Below are 23,826 nucleotides of genomic sequence, written 5' to 3'. Positions count from 1 at the left end.
TCAATGCCTTGTGTGGTAATTACGTAGGTGAATGTGCCTGAGCATGTACTTGCATACCGGTGTCGACTTTGCTCTTTTTAGTGCGCTCCAACTCATCAGGTAAACGGTGTCCTCAGATAAGGCTGCGTAAACACCACATGCCTGCTTTACATGTCACTGATTTGTTATTGAAATCCTTTCGACTTCTGAATGGTGCGTTTTCCTGACTATTGTCTGGACTGAGTGTGGTGATTTTATTTATTTTAAATCAGTACATAGCTGCTTAATGATATTTTTGATTTTATTACTTCAGTTTAAACAAGAACAAAATGTAAAGGAGTTCTGTATGGATCAGATTAAAAAAAAATCACTTTAGCATGACCGCAATTTGCAGATGAGCAGTGCTTGTCGGTGTGAATGTGAATTATGTGCCGAACGCTAATGTAGCATGGTAATCACGCTGCTTATGTTGATCAGAAGCCAGAGCAGATTGCGTTTAATGACCGGTGGAAGAATGCCAGGTTCACTGGAAAGGGACTTGTATCTGTAGTGTGATGTTTTGCAGCAGTATATTACAACCTTATGATTTATTACGTGGTGAGAGGTTTATTCACACACGTGCATGAAGCACTGTTGAAGGCCGATAAGCGATCCACGAGGCTCCGTGTCTTTCCCTTTATTCATGTTTGGGAGTTAGTGTAAACAGGGCTCGACATTAACTTTTAAACCCACTTGCCCCCAAATATTATCACTTTTTTGCCCCTTTTCCACTAAAGCAGTTCCAGGGCTGGTTCGGGGCCAGTGCTTAGTTTGGAACCGGGTTTTCTGTTTCCACTGACAAAGAACTGGCTCTGGGGCCAGAAAAACCGGTTCCAGGCTAGCACCAACTCTCTGCTGGGCCAGAGGAAAGAACCGCTTACGTCAGCGGGGGGGCGGAGTTGTTTAAGACCAAGAACAAGACCGCGAAAGATCGCCATTTTTAAGCGACGAGAAGCAGCAGCTGTACAAACGCAAAGTCAGCCATTATTATTATTATTGTTGCTGCTGCTTCTTCTGTGTTTTTGCTTCGATATTCGTGCCAAGGTTTATGCAAACGTAGCGACGTAATGACGTGGCTTCCCTTAGCACCGTGAGCTATGGAAAAGCAAACTGGTTCTCCGCTGGCTTGCGAGTTGAACGAGTTGTGAACCAGCACCAGCACTGGCCCCGAACCAGCCCTGGAACTGATTTGGTGGAAAAGGGGTATTAGTGGAGGTTAATTTCCACTTGCCCCCCAATATTATCGCTTGCCCCCCTATTTTGCAAGTACTACTTTTTTTAAATTAACCTAGATGTGGATGATGTAACAGTCAAGCCCGAAATTATTCATACCCCTGGCAAATTTTGACGACTTAGTTACTTGTATTCAACCAGCAAGTTTTTTTTTTCTTGATTTGGAAACGACACCGGCGTCTCCCAGAAGATAAGACTATGTCCAAGAGGCATCATTGTGGGGGAAAAAATATTTCTTAGCTTTTATTTACATTTGAACAAAAAGTGGCATGTCCAAAATTATTCATACCCTTCTCAATAATCAAGAGAAAAGCCTTTATTGGCTATTACAGCAATCAAACGCTTCCTATAATTGCTGACCAGCTTTTTGCATGTCTCCACTGGTATTTTTGCCCATTCATCTTTAGCGATGAGCTCCAACTCTTTCAGGTTGGAGGGTCTCCTTGCCATCGCCCTGATCTTTAGCTCCCTCCACAGATTCTCAATTGGATTTAAGTCACGACTCTGGCTGGGCCACTGCAAAACGTTAATGTTTTTGTCCGCTAACCATTTCTTCACCATTTTTGCTGTGTTTTGGGTCGTTGTCATGCCGAAATGTCCACTGGTGCCCAAGGCCAAGTTTCTCTGCAGACCGCCTGATGTTGTTGTTGAGAATCCCGATGTTCTGCTCTTTTCTCATGGTGCCGTTTACTGTGATTAGGTTCCCTGGTCCAGTGGCTGAAAAACACCCCACAAAGCATTAGGTTCCCACCACCATGTTTGACAGTGGGGATGGTGTTCTTAGGGTTGAAGGCTTCTCCTTTTTTACGCCAAATGAAGGACACATCATTGTGGCCAAACAACTCAATTTTTGTTTCATCTGACCATAAAACAGAAGTCGTCGTCTTTGTCCAGATGAGCATTTGCAAAGGCCAAGCGGGCTTTTGTGTGCCTTATCTGGAGAAGTGGCGTCCTCCTTGGTCTGCGTCCGTGGAACCCAGCAGTGTGCAGTTTCCGTTGGACTGTCTGCCTTGAGATCTTGCCACCTGCAGAGCCCAGATTCACCAGGATGGCCTTGGTGGTGATCCTTGGATCCTTTTTCACCTCTCTCCCTATCCTCCTGGCCAGCACAGGTGTCCCTTTTGGCTTCTGACCACGTCCTCTGAGATTTTCCACAGTGCGGAACGTCTTGTATTTTTTAATAATACTTTGCGCTGTAGCCACTGGAACTTGAAAACCTTTAGATACATCCTTGTAGCCCTTTCCTGACTGGTGAGCAGCCACAGTGCGCGGCCGCAGGTCCTCAGTGAGCTCCTTTGTCTTCGCCATGACTGTCCACAAACCAGCTGCAGAGAGCTGCTGTTTTTCACCTGTTGAGTTGATTAAAACAGCTGTTCCCAATTAATCAGGGTAATTAGGATGCTTTAGAACAGCTTGGACTATTTGGAATGGTATAGAACTTTTGGATTTTCCCATAGACTGTGACGGTTTGCAAAGGGTATGAATAATTTTGGACATGCCACTTTTTGTTCAAATGTAAATAAAAGCTAAATAATTTTTCCACAATGATGCCTCTTGTACATCGTCTTATTATCTTTTGGGAGACGCCGGTGTCGTTTCCGGTTAAAAAAAAAAAACCTTGCTGGTTAAATAAAGGTAACTTTAAGTCAAAATTTGCCAGGGGTGTGAATAATTTTGGGCTTGACTGTGTGAGAGATTTTTGGGCACCCTTACTGAAAATGTCTGTTACTGTGAATAGTTAAGTGAGCAGAAGATGAACTGATCACCAAAAGGCATAAAGGTAAAGACGACACATTTCTTTTCAGCGTTTTCTGCAAGATTTATGTATTTTTGTTTTGTACAATTGGAGAGTGAAAAAAGAAAAGGAACACCATGCGAAAGTTTGGGCACCCCAATGCATTTGAGTTCTCGGGTAACTTTTACCAAGGTTCCAGACCTTAACTAGCTTATTGAGCTGTGGCTTGTTCAAATTCTTCGTTAGGAAAGGTCAGATGATGCAGATTTCAAAGCTGTATAAATTCTCTGACTCCTCAAACTTGTCCCTAAAATCAACAGCCATGGGCTCCTCTAAGCAACTCCCTCGCATTCTGAATAATAAAATAATTGATGCTCACAAAGCAGGAGAAGGCTACAAGAACGTAGCAAAGTGTTTTCAGGTAGCTGCTTCCTCAGATAGTAATGTTATTAAGAAATGGCAGTTAACAGAAACAGTGGAGATCAAGGTGAGGTCTGGAAGATGAAGAAAACTTTCTGAAAGAACTGCTCGTTGGATTGCTAGAAAGGCAAATAAAAACCTGTTTGACTGCAAAGGACCTTGAGAAAGATTTAGCAGACCCTGGAGTGGTGGTGCATTGTTCTACTATGCAGCGACACCTGAACAAATATGACCTTCATGGAAGAGTCATCAGGAGAAAACCGTTCCTGCGTCCTAGCCACAAAATTCAGCATGTGAAGTTTGCAAATGAACATCTAAATAAGCCTGATGCGTTTTGGAAACAAGTCCTGTGGACTGATGAAATCAAAATAGAACTTTTTGGCCACAATGTGCAAAGGTATGTTTGGAGAAAAAAGGGTGCCGAATTCCAGGAAAAGGACACCTCTCCAACTCTGAAGCATGGGTGTGGATCGATCATGCTTTGGGGTTGTGTTGCAGCCAGTGGCACAGGGCACATTTCATTGGTCGAGGGAAGCATGGATTCGAATAAATACCAGCAAATTCTGGAAGCAAACATCACACCATCTGTAAAAAAGCTGAAGTTAAAAAGAGGATGGGTCCTACAATAAGACGATGATCCAAAACCCACCTCAAAATCTACAATGGAATACCTCAAGAGGCCCAAGCTGAAGGTTTTGCCCTGGCCCTCACAGTCCCCTGACCTAAACATCATTGAAAATCTGTGGATAGATCTCAAAAGAGCAGTGCATGCAAGACAGCCCAAGAAACTTGTAGAACTGGAAGCCTTTTGCAAGGATGAATGTGTGAAAATCCCCCAGGTAAGAACTGAAAGATTATTAGCTGGCTACAAAAAGTGTTTACAAGCTGTGATACTTGCCAAAGGGGGTGTTACTAGGTACTAACCATGCAGGGTGCCCAAACTTTTGCTTCGGGCCCTTTTCCTTTTTTGTCATTTTTGAAAATGTAAAAGATGAAAATTAAAAAAAAAATGTTTTTGCTTAAAATATAAAGGGAATGAGTCATCTTTAACTTTATGCCTTTTGGAGATCATTTCATCTTCAACTTGCTTAACTGTTCACAGTAACAGCAATTTTGACCAGGGGTGCCCATAAAAATTTTATATAAAAACAAGATTCTTCAGCCAACTCTTCCATCCTCACTTCCGACTTCCTGTTTTTATAAAATACATTTTAAATACAATCGTGAATTTCTCTGGCGCTTTCAGGCTGAGCTCCTCTCCTCGTATTCTTTAACCGCTCATTTCCTCGTTGTTCTTGAAGCATTCGCTTCTATTTGTTAACGTTTTTCTCGAGAGCGGGGAGACGGTAACGCCTTTTATCCATTTCTCTGTTTGAACGAGCAAAAACAGCGCAGAAGTTAACCATACTGAAGACTGATTAAGCCTTGCTTGCATGAAAGACGGTGTCTGTCTGACCCCAGCTGTAATTATCACGTGGTGCGTGACATCATGCACAAGGGGTCTATAAACAGTACGAGTACCGTACTACACCAGCGGGGGTTTATAAAATAACTTGCAAAGCAGTGAATGAAACCGAGACTAAGAAAACAGCCAAGACTATAATGGTGGATACGTAGTGAGGGACGCTTTTTTTTTTTTAAGAACCTGAAATAAAAGATCAAAAAGCCTAATTTTTGTGGCGGTAGTTGGTAAAATATGCTCAGTCCAGCTTGCCCGGTCAGGCATGTCGGGCATATCCCACTTGGCCGAATACATGTTTCACTTTCCCCGGGCAATCGGGCAGTCCTTAATGTCGAGCCCTGCGTTACGTGATGAGAGGTTTATTCGCACACATGCACTGATGTATTGTGAAACACTGTTGAAGGCTGAAAAGCGACCCACGAGGCTCCGTGTCTTTCCCTTATTCATGTTTAGGCCAAGAAAAAATAATTGTTTGTTTCCTATTACATCTTGGAAAAAAAATAGGGTAGGTAGGTAGGTCTTTTTATTTTATTTTATTTTTTATCACACAAAATACCGGGTAGGTAGTTTTTTTTTTTTTTTTTTTTTAAATAAATTTTAGGTGTGGCATTATTTGTCACCTTTGTTGCCTCTACTTTTGCGTCCTCGTGTACTTTTAGTATTTTTGTTTTGATAGCTAACATTTTTTGAAACTCCGGCTTCCGTTTACATTCAAATGTCAGTGCCCGCAAGCCAAAATTGCTGAGCAGGCTTTCCAACATGACTTCCATCGTGATATCGATACCGCCGTTAGCCTGGGCGCTGTGTGTATACTGTTTGCATGACTCGTCCAGCAGAGGATGATAATGTTCGTAGAGTTCTTTTACAGTTGAAAACTTATAAAATTAACTTATTGTCTTACAATCTTCCGTGTGCTCGCAACCGATCACGGTAATCGAGAACACTTCGTTGGCCGCCATGATGCCTAGCGTTGTGTACAACACAAGCCGGAGTTTCCCGGAAAGAGGTCATGACGTCAGATTGAGGCCGTCAGAAATCAATGAGTGTTTCTTGTCCGATATATGCGTTTTAGAATTAGTCACTTGTCAGATCGACAATATTATGCAAATCGTAATGCAGATATATATATTTTTTTTTTCAAAATTTATTGTTGGTCGGCGAAAATACATTTTTTTTAAACATCTAACAAAAAAGTCTAGGGTCGGGGCATTTTTTTTTAAACGGTCGGTCGGGTAACCGGAAACAAACAATTATTTTTTTCTTGGCCTTAGAGCTACACAGAGTGTAAACCAAGATCTGCTCAGTTTTACCCCTTTTCCAAAGTCAGCCTTGTGCACATACTTCTACTGCGAGCACCGTTTCATTACGTCAGAGTCCTTGTGAAGATTCAGTCAGTGCGTTTACATGCACATGGAGAGAATTGAATTTCTGCCGTTGCTCGACTGAAATCGAAGTTCAAAATGCCATGTATACACCTTAATTCGGCTGAAAATTGAACCGAACTTGATTTCTCGGAATCGAGCTACACGACCTAGTTTATGCGATTTCTGCCGAGCTACTTAGTGCATGTATACCCTATCGAGCTACATATTCGAGCTACTTACTTCAGCACTGCCCCTTCCGGAAGTGACGAGTGACGAGACCACAAGCGGGAAACACAACAGCCTCGGTCGGCATGACAACGAATCATGACAACGGCATGAATCTTTTCTTTTTGTGGCATTGTTTGCACTGTTAAAATTTAGCTCACTTACTGTATCATCAAATACATCTGTACAGCTGTTGCATAGCTGTGAATTGTGTACATAAACAAGTCATTGTATTTGTGTCTATTTTTCTAAAGTCCATTTTTTTGTAAGCAAAAAATGGACTTTAGAAAAATCTACAATTGTGCAAAATAAGTTGTCTTACAAAACAGTAGTCTGCGCAGGACAGTTTGTAGTCATACAGTCTGTTAGAGCAAGCCTAACAGCTTGAGCACGGAACTTGTGAACACGGAACTGCCAGTGTTGCCAGATTGGGCGGTTTTAAGTGCATTTGGGCGGATTTGAACATGTTTTGGGCTGGAAAACGTCAGCAGTATCTGGCAACACTGCTGATAACTTTGTTTATACTCTTGAATAGCTCTTCTTCATGACAACAACCGGAAGTGTACCAACACGATGGGGCGTGTAGCGCCACCTGTGGCTCGGGTGCACAATGTACCTCACGCAATAGCTCGATTAACTTGTGTGCATGTAGGATTGGATTTCTCTGGCACCCCTGCTGGGACCCTTAGCTCGATTACCGACAGTAGCTCAATTTGGATGCGCATGTAAACGCACTGACTGTTGACCGGCTGTGTTTAGTTTACGAGGCTAATTAACTGACCCTTTATATACACACACACACTCAAAGCTTCAAGCTAATGACTGGTGTTTTGATGGTGTTTTTACTCCAGATCATACGGTGGCCAGGAAGCGCAAAACAAAATGTGAAGCCCTTTTACATTTTATAAAACAAAATAACATTAGCGAAACACCACATTTATTATTTTAACTAATTTTATTTATTAATTAATTATTTAATTAAATCAAGGACAAAACTTTACATCTTGGAAAACAAATTGACAAGACGCAAAAAGCTTTTATGAGCGCGGAGACAAATTTACAAACAAACCTTCCCGGAAGGGGAACGTACCAAATGCCGCAAGCGACCCGGAAGTGATGGAGTGAGCGGTCAGTTCGTGTGGTCTTCTATAGAATTAATGGCGACGGAATGTTGACTGACTGACTGACTGATGTTTTGCCCCTTTTGTGGAAAATGCATGAACCGCTTAACGCGGTTTGTGTGGATGGTCTGTAGAATTTTTAAAAGACACGGACCAGACAGAAGGACCAAGTACACAGGGAACGAGACAACAGCAGTGTCCGAAATCACTCACTCATTCACTACTCCCTACTCTCTGTATACGGAATTCTATATAGAGGACTATGTAGTGAGTGAGTGATTTTGGACACAGGGAACATAAATTGACCGCTCACTGCATCACTTCCTGGCCACCGTACGTCCAGGTCGCTTGCAGGCCAATGCTAGCGCAGTAAAGCTTTATTATTATTTCCCCTATGTAATTTACTTACTTTTAAAATCACCAACAGCTACACACAATGGAGCGACCTGGCAGCCAAAATTCTCTCAAAATCTTCCGCTTTTAACGATCACCTGGCAGCCATGTTTGTTTACAAATCGTCATAGTCACTTGCTAGCACAGAAGTTTTACATCTCCGATGCATCTCTTTTCCAGTTTTTCGATGTCCGTTACAGGCCTAGAAATTCATATATTTTTTTTCACCAGCCAGCCGGACTAGTTACCTTCCAAAGTAACTCGCCGAACAGAAAATCAACTCGCCAAAATTTGTTCATGTATGAATTTTACTTCCATCAAAAATACCACAAAAGAGAGTAGTTACCATTGTTTGAAAAAATACCATGTGCATTTATTTCAAGACCTGAGTATTTTGATACTGTTGTTAAATACATAAATGAGAACAACGCAGAGCACCATCAGGCTTTCGTCTAAACGGGGGAACAGGGGCGCTGCGCCCTCTTACTCTCGGCGTGCGCCCCCTTACCGACTCCGTGAAAACATCCCAGCAACACTACGTGACAATGTGTCTGATCATCAAATACGTTATAATTGCTCCAAAAATATTCCAATCATAGTAGATACACCGCCAGACGGTGCAAAAACGATCCGAATTGGCGTTTTCCAGACTGAGGCGCCATGTTGTTTAGTTGTTTACTTGTCGCGGCTGCTCTCGCGAGATTTGACATGGGTTACATACAAGGTCAGCTGACTTGTAGAGCGAGATTTCTCGAGACTGAATGACCTTTCACCCACCGGCGCGGGAGTTTTTGACAGAAATAGTTCGCAAGTTGTTTTTTTTGACACTTGGGCATTTAAAGATGTCATCCCGCGGCACGAAACGGAAGAAAGCCAAAGACTGTCCGGGGCAGAAGAAGATTACTTCTTTCTTTTTCAATGTTGACAGACAATTTGTTACAATTTCCCTCTCGGATAGCCTCAGAATGTCCCATTGGAGCATTTTTCAAAGGCTTTGCACGGCGGGGGGGGGACAACCGGCACCATCCCCCCCCCCCCCCCCCCCCCCCGCTTCGCTCCCTCGCCATGGTGAGCGCCCTCATACTAAATTTTTCTAGAAAAAACCCTGACCATAATATAATATCAACAAATAATATATTGGAAAACTTGGCAACTTGGTGTATGAGTATTGAAAACAAATATACTTACTATCATGACTATAGCACCCAAAATATGTCCAACATGCTTTCTGTACTTAACCATTTATGAGAGAGAAAGCATTCGGAGCTTCATATTGACTAGGAATCAACTTGAAAAAAATTAATTATTCCATAAAAATCGTATCGCAGCCAAGGCCTACCCTGCTCCCACGTTTGCTTATAAGTCCTTTGTCGTTTCTCCTTCTCGTACGCTTTATCGGCGGCCTTTTTCTCCTCTTCAGACCGAGGTCGCTTTGTCCCCGTCTCTGGCGGTTTCTGTACACCTTTCAGAAAATTCCACATCGCAATGTAGCTTTGGCAGATGTAGATGTAAACAACAACAAAAACAACGCGTGTTTAAATGGGCGATAATGTGGCCACATCTATTGAATTTGATAACGTGATTACCGCGATATTCAACGAGATGCGTTACATGCATGCGCAGTAGTGAAAAAACCGACAGCCTGACTCGTACACGATATGATTCGGAATTCTTCGGTATTTTCCGTCCTGCCGATAAACGCATCGATGAACGCAGACACGGCACACGCTTAATATGTGGTGGCTTTAGTTGACGGTGTGTCTGAATCTTCCCTTCATATATTATTATTATTTTTTTTTTAATTAAATTTTCAACTAGCCAGCCGGGCTGGCTAGTGACAGGAATTACCCGCCAAATGACACATTAAGTCGCCTCGGGCGACTGGACCACTGCGAATTTCGAGCCGTGCGTTAGTATGTTTCTTTTGTAAATATGCGTGAAGAATATATAATGAAGTTTTGGTAGCCTTTCGGGTGTTCAGCTTGTTTGTTTGTTTGGTGCTTAATCCTAGCACTGGATTAGCCTCGTCTTCTCTCTTTCACAGCCGACAAAGAAATGATTGTGTGCAAAGTTTTGCCATTGGATCTTTGCATGAGCGCCGATGTGCGACATCGTATTGTCTTGACAACGTGCAATATTATAACCAGCGTTTTCCCCAGGAAAAAAATTAAAGCCCTAAATTCTGACATAACGCACAGACAATTGAGCGCCGAAGGCACGAAGCGAAACTGGGGGGGTGTAGGGGCATGGCCCCCTGGAAAATGTTTTGAAAACAGATGCTCTCAGGTGCATTTTCAGGGTCTCCGAGAGGTTTTAGATCCATGATTATAGGATCGATTTTACCAGCGTTTCAGTGATTTCTGACCTGAATAGTATTAATGTATACACATCTGAAATTTCACCTTAAAGTTCAACATGCAAGTTAAACTGTTCTGCTATAGATTCCTGAGGTCTATGACAGACTGAAAATCTACGGGGATCCTTAATTATCTCTGATCAAGTCGGGTTGTAACACAAACGTGCATGAAAATATGCCCAGTGGTTTGCTCCAGCTTATGCAACCCGATGAAGAGAATCGATCATCATGACCTCCTGTTGATCACAAAGGGATCTGAACCCAAGACCTGCCACCTTAAAATAAGTTGCTGTATTACTAGAACTGTAATGATTTAGAATGTTTCTGATGCAATTACCGTAATATATGTATAACTAAGAGACACTGAAAAGAAAAGTAAGGCAACTGCGTATTATAAAGTTTACATTTTGGCACTTTATTAAATGGACTAGATTAAGATTAAAACATAGTTAAAGGAAAAGAAAATGTCATTCGTACATTAAGTTTGCAGAAAGATTATGTACTTATAAACACGTTCATGAAGAGAATTTGTTGTTAAACGTTAATTGTAGCATTATTTCGAATACTACTACTACTACTACTAATAATAATAATAAGCGTATTTGGCAGTGTGATGTCACTGTGATCCTTTAACAAAAGAATAATCCGGAGCCGCCTTTTGTTAAATGAATCCCAGTGACATCACACTGCCAAAAACGCTTATGGTTATTATTTGAAATGATGCTATATTTGACACATTTGGACAACTTCACTTCGTGAGAGTGTTTATAAGGCCATCCTTTAAAAAAAATCCGTTTCCTGTCCACCGGGTGAGCAAAAAAATTTTCAGTTGGGAGGGAGGGATTTTTTTTTTTTTTAAATTTATGGATGGATAAGAAATCGCAATGCTGTTTGCTTTTTCTTTCAGTACTTTTTTTTTATTACAAAAGCAGACACATTTAATAAAATGACAGTTTAATCAACTGAAACTTGTACAAAAACTTGAAGTTAGCATTTTAAATGCTGACTGCAACATTTGCAAAACTTTTACAAAGGTACTTAAAATGCCCGACACACGGACTTTTTGTAGTTCTAAATCGAGCGTTAGGCCGAGTTCGGATGAAATTACACTATTAAAATGATCCCTGAATGATTTGTTTTTCTGAATCTTTACTATTTTGTTGTTCGCTAGAATACCATTTTGCGATTTCACACTTAAGCAAATGTTTGAAAACTCCGGATCTCCTTCCTTCATGGTGGCTGCCATTTTTTTGTGCCGCACGGCGCATGCGCAGAGCTGATTCGACAGGGCTTTCCACAAGCGCCGGCTGCCGGCCATACAGCCGACTACACGATTAAGTCCAGCCGGCTACTTTAATGACTATTTTTGTAGCCCACAGGCTCTAAATATTAATTTTCAATTTTAATAAAATGAAATGTTTATCTAACGGACTGACAGTAATGTCAAACTGAACCGCACTCATTTAAGTTGTGATTCTCGCTGCTTGTGCCGATAATAACCACAAATTCTCCGCCGACTTCGTTGATCAGGGGAGAGTAACTCATCTGCGGCCCCGACATGCGGTGTGCGCGCGCACTCGGCGGAGGCAGTAGTGTGTCGGAGGGAACAGAAGCAGAGAGAACGCTTATTTTGTCTCCGGTAAACCAGTCTTCTCTCGTTCAATTACGTGCTGGCATCAAAAGACACCGTTGGTTGGAAATGAAGCCAAACTGAGTGGTTGGAGTGTATTTTCATACACAAATGGAGAAATGTTCACGGAGTGTTTAATTGTGTAGCCCCACTGCAGACCGTTGTCGTTGTTAATTCATAGCATGCTCAGCTGCGTGAATGTGTCATGCACCGAAAATAAGAGATTTACAAGCCAGGAACGCCTCATGATGCAATACGCAAGAAAAGAAAGAAGATTTACTGCCATTTTACTTTGTATTTGAGTAAAGTGAATAAATAAATGGTCTGTGGAAAATGCATTTAATCCTGGGAACTGCGTGCACAGGAGTTTATTTTGTGTTTACTCCCCCCCGGCTGCTACTTATTTGTCACGGCTGGCTAGTATGAGCCTTAGTGGAAAGCCCTGGGAATGCGCAAATGTCAAGTTCGAGTTTAGATTTATGAACCTGAAAAAAATGTCGAAAAAACGGCATTAAAAAAAAAAAAAAATTCAACCGCACAAACGGCACTCACCCGGCCGGTGGACCGGAAACAGAACATTTTTTAATAATGGCCTAAGGACATAATCTTTCTGCAAACCCAAACTAATGAATTCAGCTTTCTACTCCTTTAAAGCAGATTAATTCTCCTTGGCTTTTGCTTGGCCCAATATTGGGGAACCCTCTCATAGTCCATCTCGCTGTCATCCATGCTGATGTGGACCAAATTGTCCAGAGAGTCTCCTAGCTTATTCCTCGCTGGAGTCTTTATTCTCTTTAGGCAGGAGAAGCCTCGTTCACAATTGAAACAGAATAGTCTATCAGATAAATCAGTCGGCTTTGTCCGTCTGGCGGGGGACGACATCGGCAGCCAATGAGATCGCTTATAATGAATTGGAAACTTCCGGGATGTCTGACGTTTTCTTTCCAATATTTTCATTGGACGGTTTGAACACGTGATCTTGACACAGCCAATAGATTAGTTTGTTTACATCATACCACGCAGACATATTACTTTGACAGACTCGACACAGACATTGGGGGAAAAAAGGCCGCTTGTTTAACACAAATATCAATCAGTATGTAAATGGATCTGTTATTTGCTCTCCTATGTATCTCGTTACTTGTGGGTAGGAAATTTAACATATCTGTACAGATCTAAGCGTATCGGCAGGCAGAGCGAGCGTATCAGGCCCGATATGCTTTGGGGAAAACCATGATAATATTGTACGCTCATTCTCCATTGGGTAGAGCGGCGTAATACATGCAGGATAAGCAATGTGATGGCAATATTACATGCTATCAATAGAACATGTTTTTATTCCATGGAAAAAGTGGCCCGTATGTATAATAATATGGTTATTAAATCCTGTAATAGTAATTCAGTTACGTGTGTTTCAGGTCCGAAGTGTAGTGGCAACCGTGTGGAAGATATTTTACGAATAAAATCAGTTTCTCAGAAGCGTTAATTTCCCCTGTGTATGGAAACTCCTGACCCACCGTGTATAGTGCTGGAGTTTTAGCTGAATGAAGATGTTCTCTAATTTGGTCGAAGGCGAGCGAGCGAGCGATGGTCAGCTAATTTGTCCTTGTTGTGCATTTTGTATCATTGAGAACACGTCATTCTTTTGCCTTTGCGTTTTAACCACCGCTCTGTGTGTTTTGGGTACAGTATTTTGCTTGTGGGCAGCACGGTGGTGTAGTGGTTAGCGCTGTCGCCTCACAGCAAGAAGGTCCGGGTTTGAGCCCCGTGGCCGGCGAGGGCCTTTCTGTGTGGAGTTTGCATGTTCTCCCCGTGTCCGCGTGGGTTTCCTCCGGGTGCTCCGGTTTCCCCCACAGTCCAAAGACATGCAGGTTAGGTTAACTGGTGACTCTAAATTGAGCGTAGGTGTGAATGTGAGTGTGAATGGTTGTCTGTGTCTATAGGGGTGTTCACACGGCAACTTTTACTCCGGTGTAGCACCGGGGCTGCCCCGGTAGAGCGTTCACACGGTACAAAGTTATACCGGTGTGGCCCCTGAAAGCTGCTTAAACCGGTGCAAATCTAACCCTGCTCGGGAGGTGGTTTAAGAAATTTACTCCGGAGTAAATGCTAGTTTGCGGGGCAGCACCGATATAAAATGGGACGTCTGAACGCTACAGGGGTAGACTCGCTACGCATGAGGAGAGTTGATTACATACGGGCATTGCATAATTTGCATCCTGGTATTTTGCACTTCCAAAATGGCGAATATCAACAACAGAACTGCGTGCCTTCCAGTGTTGCCAGATTGGCAGTTTTAAGTGCATTTTGGCGGATTTGAACATATTTTGGGCTGGAAAACGTCAGCAGTATCTGGCAACACTGGTGTCTTCATCCACGTTGTTTTCCCGGCGCTTGGTGATGCCATGACAACCGGGAAAAGGAAGTACGTTTTCACGCATGCGCATATTTCATTTCCGCATTTACCATCGTATAGCACGGTCGCAAAAACTGCCGCGTGAACGCAAGTGGGGCTGCACCGGTGCTAACACGCTTCTCTCTAGTAAGCAGGGTTGTGACGTGTGAACGCTCCACAAAATTTACACCGGTGTAAGATATATCGCAACAAAATACATCGGTGCAGCATCGATGCATATGTGCCGTGTGAACACCCCTTCTGTGTGTCGGCCCTGTGATGACCTGGCGACTTGTCCAGGGTGTACCCCGCCTTTCGCCCGTAGTCAGCTGGGATAGGCTCCAGCTCGCCTGCGACCCTGTAGAACAGGATAAAGCGGCTAGAGATAATGAGATGAGATGAGATTTTGCTCGTGAGCTGAGGTTGGTGGATTGCTGGTTCAACCAGAACTTGTATTTGAAATGGATAAGGCTCGGTGTGTAATAGAGAGGAAGCAGAGAATGACCTCCCTCGCTATTGTGAACATCACAAACTACGTTCTGATTTCTTTACATACACACGATATTTACTCTGTACACACACACGTACTATTTGATCTGCAGTATACGGTTTGGGACACAGTACTTATTGAACATGTACTGCCTTGGTTTCTGAAGACATGAGATCCGTGCATATGACGGACAGAGGTGCAGTTGTGCTGCTGCCACTGTGTGTTTGTCAATGAGGACGAAATGGTACGATTTCTGTGGCTTCAGCCGACGGTTCAGTCGTCCCATGCGTGCACGGACGCGCTCTGAGTCAGCGTCTAATGACTGAGCGTGTTTATAAATGTACACGTGATTGTGTGTGTGTGTTTGGGCTGTTGCTCAATCATGGTTGTCTTTTTGAATGACAAACTCCTGCAACTCGGTCCAGTATACAGTGTCTATGTTGGAGTTTCTTCTCCTTTATTTTATGGAGCTCTCTTATAAGGTCTTATATTTGTAAGAGTCAAACACAGGCTCAGTTTTGACCTTCCGCACCGCCATCATTTGCAGTCGCCATCCTCACGCACTGACCGGGCCTTATGACTGGGCCAACTGTCGCTGCTGCCTGTTAGGGCTGGGCGATATGGAGAAAAAAAAATATCTCGATATATTTTTGCTATATCTCGATATACGATATACATCTCAATATCTATGCAGGAAAAACAACCCCCAAAAAACAGACACACCAAATTCAGCAAGGTGGTTTTTTAATTTATTTTTATTTTTTATTTTTTATTTTTATTTTTTTATTGAAGTGCAAACAGGTAGGCAGCCAAGTGCCTAGAGGTAGACGGGTACTAGTAACAAAGTGCTTGTGCACCATTTTTAACATGAATTATCAAACCAAGGAAGTAGTATATTGCCTTATTTTAATTACAAACATAAAACCTGAGGGTAGGCAGTTCTTATAAAGTGCGTCTTAAACATTTAAGTAACAAAAAAAAAAACCCCTCATTTCATAAATATTAATTTGACTTATAGAAATAATACATATTGCCTTCCTTTTCCTTAAAAACAAAACTCAAACTCATCTCACCGCATTAACTCTCAGCCTGGCACACTCCTCGTACAAAAGTTTGTGGCGTACCTGTAAATGGTTGAACAGGTTCGTGGTGCTCGACGCTTTGGTTGCCACCAATTTCTTGCATTCCCGGCAGTAGACCTCTTTCTGTTGTTCGTCCGACGGTTTAAAACCAAAATATCTCCATATAATGGAGCCATTTGTCCTTTTTTTTGGTACGAGTTCTGCTGCCTCCGGGCTTTCTGTGGGCGCCGCCATGTTGAATGAGTTAACACGCCGCCTACACGCGAGGGGAGGGGGTACAAACACAAGAAGGAGGCGGGGTGGGCAGCACCATAGCACAGTGAAGGAAATTAAGCACAGTGGCGAAATCATATTAATTTAGAGCATTATCTCGATATATACGATATGCCAAAATCTTTTTCGTGTTCATAAAACATATCGATAGATCGCAAATCTCGATATATCGCCCACCCCTACTGCCTGTTAACCAAAGATTCTAGAATCTTTGCCGTTGACCCGCAAACTGCCATCTAGTGGCGTGCACGCGCTGTACCAGAGACGGCTGTACTATAATAAAATGACATTACAGTCGTTTTGAGTAAGTTGGATAAAAATACAAATATTTTATTTTTGACGGTATTAAAAATATATCGCCAGTATTTTGTCGTACCACGGTACACGATATTTTCACCATACCGCCCAAGCCTAATAAACATCGCTGCACAGTACTTGAAAATTTGTACTTAAAATCGCATACGTGAAGTTCTTCCACTTTTGTATGCCTTCCTCTTGTGGACTATAAGAAACATGGTCAATTTTAGAAAGAACAACAACTTTATTCATCACATGGACACCTTTTGTGAAATTCCTCTCTGCATTTAACCCATCTGAAGCAGTGAACACGTACATGTGAGCAATGAGCACGCGCACATACCCAGAGCAGTAGGCAGCCATGCTAACAGCGCCCGGGGAGCGGTTGGTGGGGGTAGGTGCCTCGCTCAAGGGCACTTCAGCCCTAAGGCTAGCCCATGCTCACCTATCCACGTCTTTGGACTGTGTGCAAAACCAGAAAAAACCCACGCAGGCACAGGGAGAGTGTGCAAACTCCACAGAGAAAGGCCCTCGTCGGCTGTTGGGCTCGAACCTAGAACCTTCTTGCTGCGAGTAGGGATGGCGAAAACTAAAAAAAAATCTTGACCGACCACCGAGCCTCATTAGCCGGTTAAAGTCGGTTAACCTACGAGTTTAAAATTCTAGAATTGGAATTATTAGAATCTATTCTAAATCTAGGGCGGCATGGTGGTGTAGTGGTTAGCGCTGTCGCCTCACAGCAAGAAGGTCCTGGGTTCGAGCCCCGGGGCCGGCGAGGGCCTTTCTGTGTGGAGTTTGCATGTTCTCCCCGTGTCCGCGTGGGTTTCCTCCGGGTGCTCCGGTTTCCCCCACAGTCCAAAGACATGCAGGTTAGGTTAACTGGTGACTCTAAATTGACCGTAGGTGTGAATGTGAGTGTGAATGGTTGTCTGTGTCTATGTGTCAGCCCTGTGATGACCTGGCGACTTGTCCAGGGTGTACCCCGCCTTTCGCCCGTAGTCAGCTGGGATAGGCTCCAGCTTGCCTGCGACCCTGTAGAAGGATAAAGCGGCTAGAGATAATGAGATGAGATGAGATTCTAAATCTAACCGCGAGCATCCGCACATTCAGTCCCAGTCGCTGCCCTCCACTCACGTTACCCTTTCTACAGCGCGAAACGTTTAGTCAAACGCGGCACTGACGTCGAGGGGTTTGTATTGGAGCGCAGGACAAATGGCTCCAGCTTAGAGACATCGTGAGAAGCGTGAAATCCCCCCTCGACCCCTCCTCCTTGTCCTTCTCCACCCGGGTCTGTGTCTGCGGCCGTGTCAGCGAGGGGCACGCACTTTCGCAACTTGGCATTAAAAATATCAGTGTGAACATGTTCTCAATAAATTGCCGTCATTTTCTAAGCGGCAAGCTTTAGCTCAGTCACTACCGCTGCTTGCATTGAGTAGCCTATTGAAAACAATCCTATCATCCACTTGTCCCATCTTAACTTTTCATTGAAGATAGACAGAACGTTTTAGCGATACGGCCCCTGGTGTTTACAGTTAACTGCAGTAGGCTGCGTGTTGATCTTGCATACTGCTACGGACTAGGCACTTTTCTTCGAAGTGAGCCACAGAGACCTCATACTGCAGTTGTTTTCCAGCTACTGATATTACGGTTACATGGCTGCTAATTGTGCACAGCCATTGGGAATGGGATAGCTGGAGCTGAGCTGATTAGCCGCTAAGCTAATATAGCAACTGTCTGATGCTAAGTAACATCAGTGAGTAACCAGGTTTTAGTTCAGATCTTGTGTATTATTTAGTGCTTTCAAGCGATTAAAATATTTAATCGCGATTAATGTCGCGACTGTCATAGTTAACTCGCGATTAATCGCAATTTAATCGCACATTTTTGTCACATAAAAAAACATTGTAATTCTCTTATCAGCATAAAAAAGTGAATGGGCTTGCTTTGTACCAATGTTTTTTTTTTTTTTAATTTTTTTTATTGCAAAGCATAACACGTCTTGACACAGCCACTGCAAAGTGAAACCTAAGCCGAGCACCGGCGCGGGGCTAGCAAGAGAACCATGAGTGAAATGATCTACTGTTTGAGTTGGTCTACAACTCTAATTAGAGAGATAGGTTACACAGTGCCGGTAGGCTTGACTTGCTTGATTATAATATAAAGTACACTATTATATTAACTTTAAGTTGTTCGTTGATAAATATTGCATTGAATCTGATCTTTACTGTTTCAGCTCACTTAACACATTTTGTACTTTTACACTTTCTGCCTGTTGATGCGTCGCGCTGTCCAATCAGAGGCGGCCAAATTTGCATATTACAGGAAGGATTTCTGGGATAGCATTGAGTTTACAGTTCAGAGGGATCTGGCTTCTTTAGACGCTGTCTTCTTAAAACTGAATAAATATTTAAAAAGAGCCAAATGAGCCAGTCTTTTGAACGGCTCTTTTCAAAGAACGGATCACAAAGATGCGAATCCCATCAAACAGCCATAAATCCCATCTCTACTAGCGCGCCCTGCCCGTGCTGGTTCTTGGGGGGGCAGAGGACTCTGGCTGTGCGGGGCGCGGCATTACAGTCTAGCTGCTATCGTTTTTCTAAGCAAAGTCTCTGTTCCAAGTTCCTGGCAGTTTCAAAAGCTTATGAAAAACCTACATCATGTCACAGAGCGTTAATCTCGCGATAAAAAAATTATCGCCGTTAAAATTGAGTCAAGTTAACGCTTTAATAACGCGACATTTTTGACAGCACTAGTATTATTATTACGTTGACATTAATATTCACCAGACTAATCAACCATCGACTTCATTCATGCGCCGTGTTCGTTTCTTTGATGGTCAAGAATTTCCTTGATGTTACAGACCTGGTTAACATCGTAGTAAAGTGTAATCCAGCACTGAGACTTTTTTTCTTTCGCCGAGTGGCAGCTGTCTTCAACCAGGGCGGGACATGACTGAATGGGTGTTTCTGATTCGTCAGCTATCGTCCTTACACCGCATGGCATACAGAATTCCAGGTTCTCCGCTCCAAAATCGGCAGCTTCAAAACGATTGATTTTTTTTAACCGACAACCAAAAAAAAATTAACCACTTGATGTTGATTCGGTCAAACGGTCATCGGTTAACATCCCTAGCTGTGAGGTGACAGTGCTAACCACTATACCACCATGTTGCCAATATACAGTATACTGTCTTCTCGCCACAAGTGACGCACCCAGTGTACGGCCTGTAGCCCTGAAATTCTGCGCAGTTCATTTCCATCTCAAAAGGTCTTTTTTTTTTTTTTTTTTTTGGAAGCACAAAAATCATGAGGTTTGATTTTTGGACCTGAAAAGTAAAGTATGCCGTGATTGATTGTGAAACTGTGTGTGTGTTCGTCCTTCACTCACCACGTTAACCCACTCCTCACCAGCTAACTCTAGCCTTGTTATCCATGCCCTGATGATTGATTGATTGATTTATTTATTTATTTATTTGCACTTACTCATTCATGCTTGTTTTTTCATGTATTAGTTCCATTTGCTTCACCATCCAAATTTGGTTTGATGTTTGCATTTTTTTTGTTTGTCTGCTTTATGCTCCACGTCAGCTTTGTACCAGTGGCTAGAGGCAGATCGTCAGGGCAGAGACCCAGAGACTGTGACAGCAGGTAAACCATCATCATCACTAACCTCTACCGCTAATCTCCTAACGATTCCTCAACCCCTTCCTTCCCTTCAGTGGACATACTTTTGCTCTCTTCTTCCCCTCGCAAGTAACCCTGTCAGGAGGCAGTTCTTTTCCTGTGGACGTGTGAAACGCAGAGCTGTGATTACAGCGAAGGCGGGCGCAACAAAATTTCTTAACTTTTGATGCAATAAAGCGACATTTTTTGGGGGGAGTGGCTTGAATGATTTTATTTAAAATATATATATATTTTTTTTTGGGGATAGCATGGCACGTGTCAAGCTAATTATTTTATGTTCTCATATCTCATTATCTCTAGCCGCTTTATCCTGTTCTACAGGGTCACAGGCGAGCTGGAGCCTATCCCAGCTGACTACGGGCGAAAGGCGGGGTACACCCTGGACAAGTCGCCAGGTCATCACAGGGCTGACACATAGACACAGACAACCATTCACACTCACATTCACACCTACGCTCAATTTAGAGTCACCAGTTAACCTAACCTGCATGTCTTTGGACTGTGGGGGAAACCGGAGCACCCGGAGGAAACCCACGGGGACACGGGGAGAACATGCAAACTCCACACAGGAAGGCCCTCGCCGGCCACGGGGCTCGAACCCAGGACCTTCTTGCTGTGAGGCGACAGCGCTAACCACTACACCACCAACGTGCCACCCCGTTCATTTTATCTGACTGTTTAATTTTATGGCCGTAGGTATGTGCGGTGCCTTTGGAGAGCATGTTTATATCTAGTAGAGTTAGCTTGCTCTGCTAATCGCTAGTATTAAACCTTGGCACCAATTTTCAGGCTTTTTTTTTTTCCCCCCACTTTATAGAATTTTATTTTATATATTAAAGACAACGAAAGTGTGCTTTCGGCTACATTTTAATGACTAGTCCTTCTCGGCAGAGCTGAAAAACACTGCACGGATGCTACACACCCACAAGTAGCTTTATCGCTAGTGTGAACGCAGCGTGGGTCTTTCTTTATTGTTCCACCTCTCCTATAGCTTGCTGTTCCTTCTTTTCCTCTCAGCCCTTCCTGAGTGAGGTGCGGCGCGGCGCTCGAATGTGGGTCATTCTGCTCTGATCTTGTTATTGTAAATCGGCTCCTGTTTCTCTGCTGCTGCTTTCTTACCCGCCTTCTCTTCTTCCTTTATTCTCGCTACATGGATTTACTGACTGGTTTAGAGCGTGTATGCCTCACTTTAGCCCCCCCCACACCTTTTTTTTTTTTTTTAATTATTTGGGTCATGTTTCTCTCCTGTAAGAGCGCTATAAACTGGTCACATGACCAGAAACACTTGACAGATGCCAAATGCTGTCAGTGTGCTATTACTCTCAACTTTTCATCTCCTTTGTTGTAATCCTTTTGAGGGTTTTTTTTTTTTTTTTTAAATCATTTTCTCAATTCTTCTTCTGTGCTCGAGGCTGTTTTTGCTTTCAGTTTTGTGATTTTGGTGTTTTGTGTCCCTTTGTTTCATCCAAGTACCGGATTATATGGCGCACTGTGAATTAACGTGTCTATGTTCACACACAAGGCACATTAAGCAAAACAATACAGTCCGGTAAATCAAACTTTATTCCACTCAGTTGTAACAACAAATACCGTTACAGAAAAATACACTCACTTATTGATTCATTCCTCTTCCACAAATCCATCGAATTCTTCATCTTCCGTGTCCGAGTTAAACAGCTTAGACTGGTACCAAAATTCAAAAAAGTGCTTATTTAAGGAGTTAAAGGCATTTTTGAGACAAAGTCGGCAAACAGTCTTATTTTGTCAATTTGGGTGTGCCGAATTCAAATCTGCAATATGCCGAGCTCTATCTGACCTCTGTTGACCTCTAGAGGTCATTGAACTTTGGGCCTGTAAACGTCTCAGCTGAAGCCAGTTTCTCAGCTTTCTAAGGAATGAAATGTACTAAAATGATTAATGAAGTTAGCAAATGGCCTCGTTTGTTAAATGTTTGGGTGCTGAATTCATTTTTCATTTGTAAAACGACATATGACCTCTGATAACCTCAAGGTCATTAAACTTGGCTTATAGGCCTATGCGTTTAACGGCATTTTTAAACGGACTTTACTCCCCCAAAAAAATATGAACAGACAAAAAACAAATAGAAAGGAACAAATACACCATTAAATGCCAGTCCATGTACATGTGACTTACTTTTCACAATGAGAATGCCTAGGCCATCACCTTACATAACATTGCATTACATTTAGCGGTTATTGTTTATACAAAGCTACTGAAAAAAGGACAGATTCAGCAGCATACAAAATGTGGGGGCATACAGGGTATACAGGTTAATCAGGGTTAGTATATAGGAGAGGTTTTTTTTCGTTGTTTGTTTTGTTTTAAACGGGGTAAAGCCTTTACAAAAAACAAAGAAAAAAAACTCATATATACTAACCCTGATTAAGCTGTATACCCTGTATGCCCCCACATTTTGTATGCTGCTGAATCTGTCCTTTTTTCAGTAGCTTTGTATAAACAATAACCGCTAAATGTAATGCAATGTTATGGAAGGTGATCGCTAGGCATTCTCATTGTGAAAAGTAAGTCACATGTACATGGACTGGCATTTAATGTTGTATTTGTTCCTTTCTATTTGTTTTTTGTCTGTTCATATTCTTTTGGGGGAGTAAAGTCAGTTTAAAAATGCCGTTAAATGCATAGGCCTATAGGCCAAGTTTAATGACCTTGAGGTTATCAGAGGTCATATGTCATTTTACAAATGAAAAATGAATTCAGCACCCAAACATTTAACAAACGAGGCCATTTGCTAACTTCATTAATCATTTTAGTACATTTCATTCCTTAGAAAGCTGAGAAACTGGCTTCAGCTGAGACGTTTACAGGCCCAAAGTTCAATGACCTCTAGAGGTCAACAGAGGTCAGATAGAGCTCGGCATATTGCAGATTTGAATTCGGCACACCCAAATTGACAAAATAAGACTGTTTGCTGACTTTGTCTCAAAAATGCCTTTGGGTGTCACAATTCTGGATTTTGGTACCAGTCTAGCTGTGCGATTTGGGCATCAAGCATGCCCGGATCCCTCTCGTCATTATCCGAATAAAAAGTGGCAGGGGTAAGCGTACTAACTACTGTTGTCTGATTGGTTTATTGTTGCTAGCGTGTACTCCGGGCCCGGGCTGCCTTACATGAATGCACTTCTAGTTTAGACATTACAATCAGGCAGTCTTGTAGACTGCTCAGGGGTCCTGTTACGGGGCTGATCAGGTAGTGACGCAGCGTACCGTAATGCTCCGAATATCCATTGAGCGGAGCGGCTTCGTTGCTTACCAAAGTCATACTTGCACATTTCGACAAATTTTTGAGCATATTGTACCACATAAAATCGGTCAGTAAGCACAATAAGTAATCATACATAAGGTGCGCTGGGTTATAAGGCGCACTGTCAATTTTTGAGAAAATTTAAGGATTTTAAGTGCGCCTTATAGTCCCCAAAATATGGTACTTACAAATGTTATTTAGCATGTGCAATGCAATATCCACTAAGGGCTGGGCGATTATATCGATTATCACGATATGACCATTTTGTATCGTCAGCTGACTGAATATCATGAGACTCGATGTATTGATTTTCTCGGAAAGATCCCCTTTTCCTCCAGACATGAACAGGTAGCTGTTAGGGATGGC

General features: G+C 42.6%; 1 protein-coding gene across 6 annotated transcripts in view; it reads left to right on the top strand.

Moving 5' to 3' along the window:
• Positions 1-23,826, top strand: part of dennd5b (DENN/MADD domain containing 5B) — a 159,855-nt gene that overhangs the window by 56,378 nt on the left and 79,651 nt on the right. For 4 of the 6 annotated variants that reach the window (XM_060914305.1, XM_060914308.1, XM_060914303.1 and 1 more), the window contains exon 2: positions 20,082-20,141. The exons of the other annotated variants lie outside the window; for them this stretch is intronic. In XM_060914305.1, coding sequence (XP_060770288.1) covers positions 20,082-20,141 — 60 coding nt within the window. The remainder of the gene's footprint in view (positions 1-20,081; positions 20,142-23,826) is intronic. 6 annotated transcript variants of the gene reach the window in all.

The sequence above is a fragment of the Neoarius graeffei genome, chromosome 2 (genome assembly GCF_027579695.1).
Source record: "Neoarius graeffei isolate fNeoGra1 chromosome 2, fNeoGra1.pri, whole genome shotgun sequence".
NCBI lineage: Eukaryota > Metazoa > Chordata > Actinopteri > Siluriformes > Ariidae > Neoarius > Neoarius graeffei.
The sequence above is the reverse complement of the archived record's forward strand: the minus strand, read 5'-3'. Positions and strand labels throughout refer to the sequence as shown.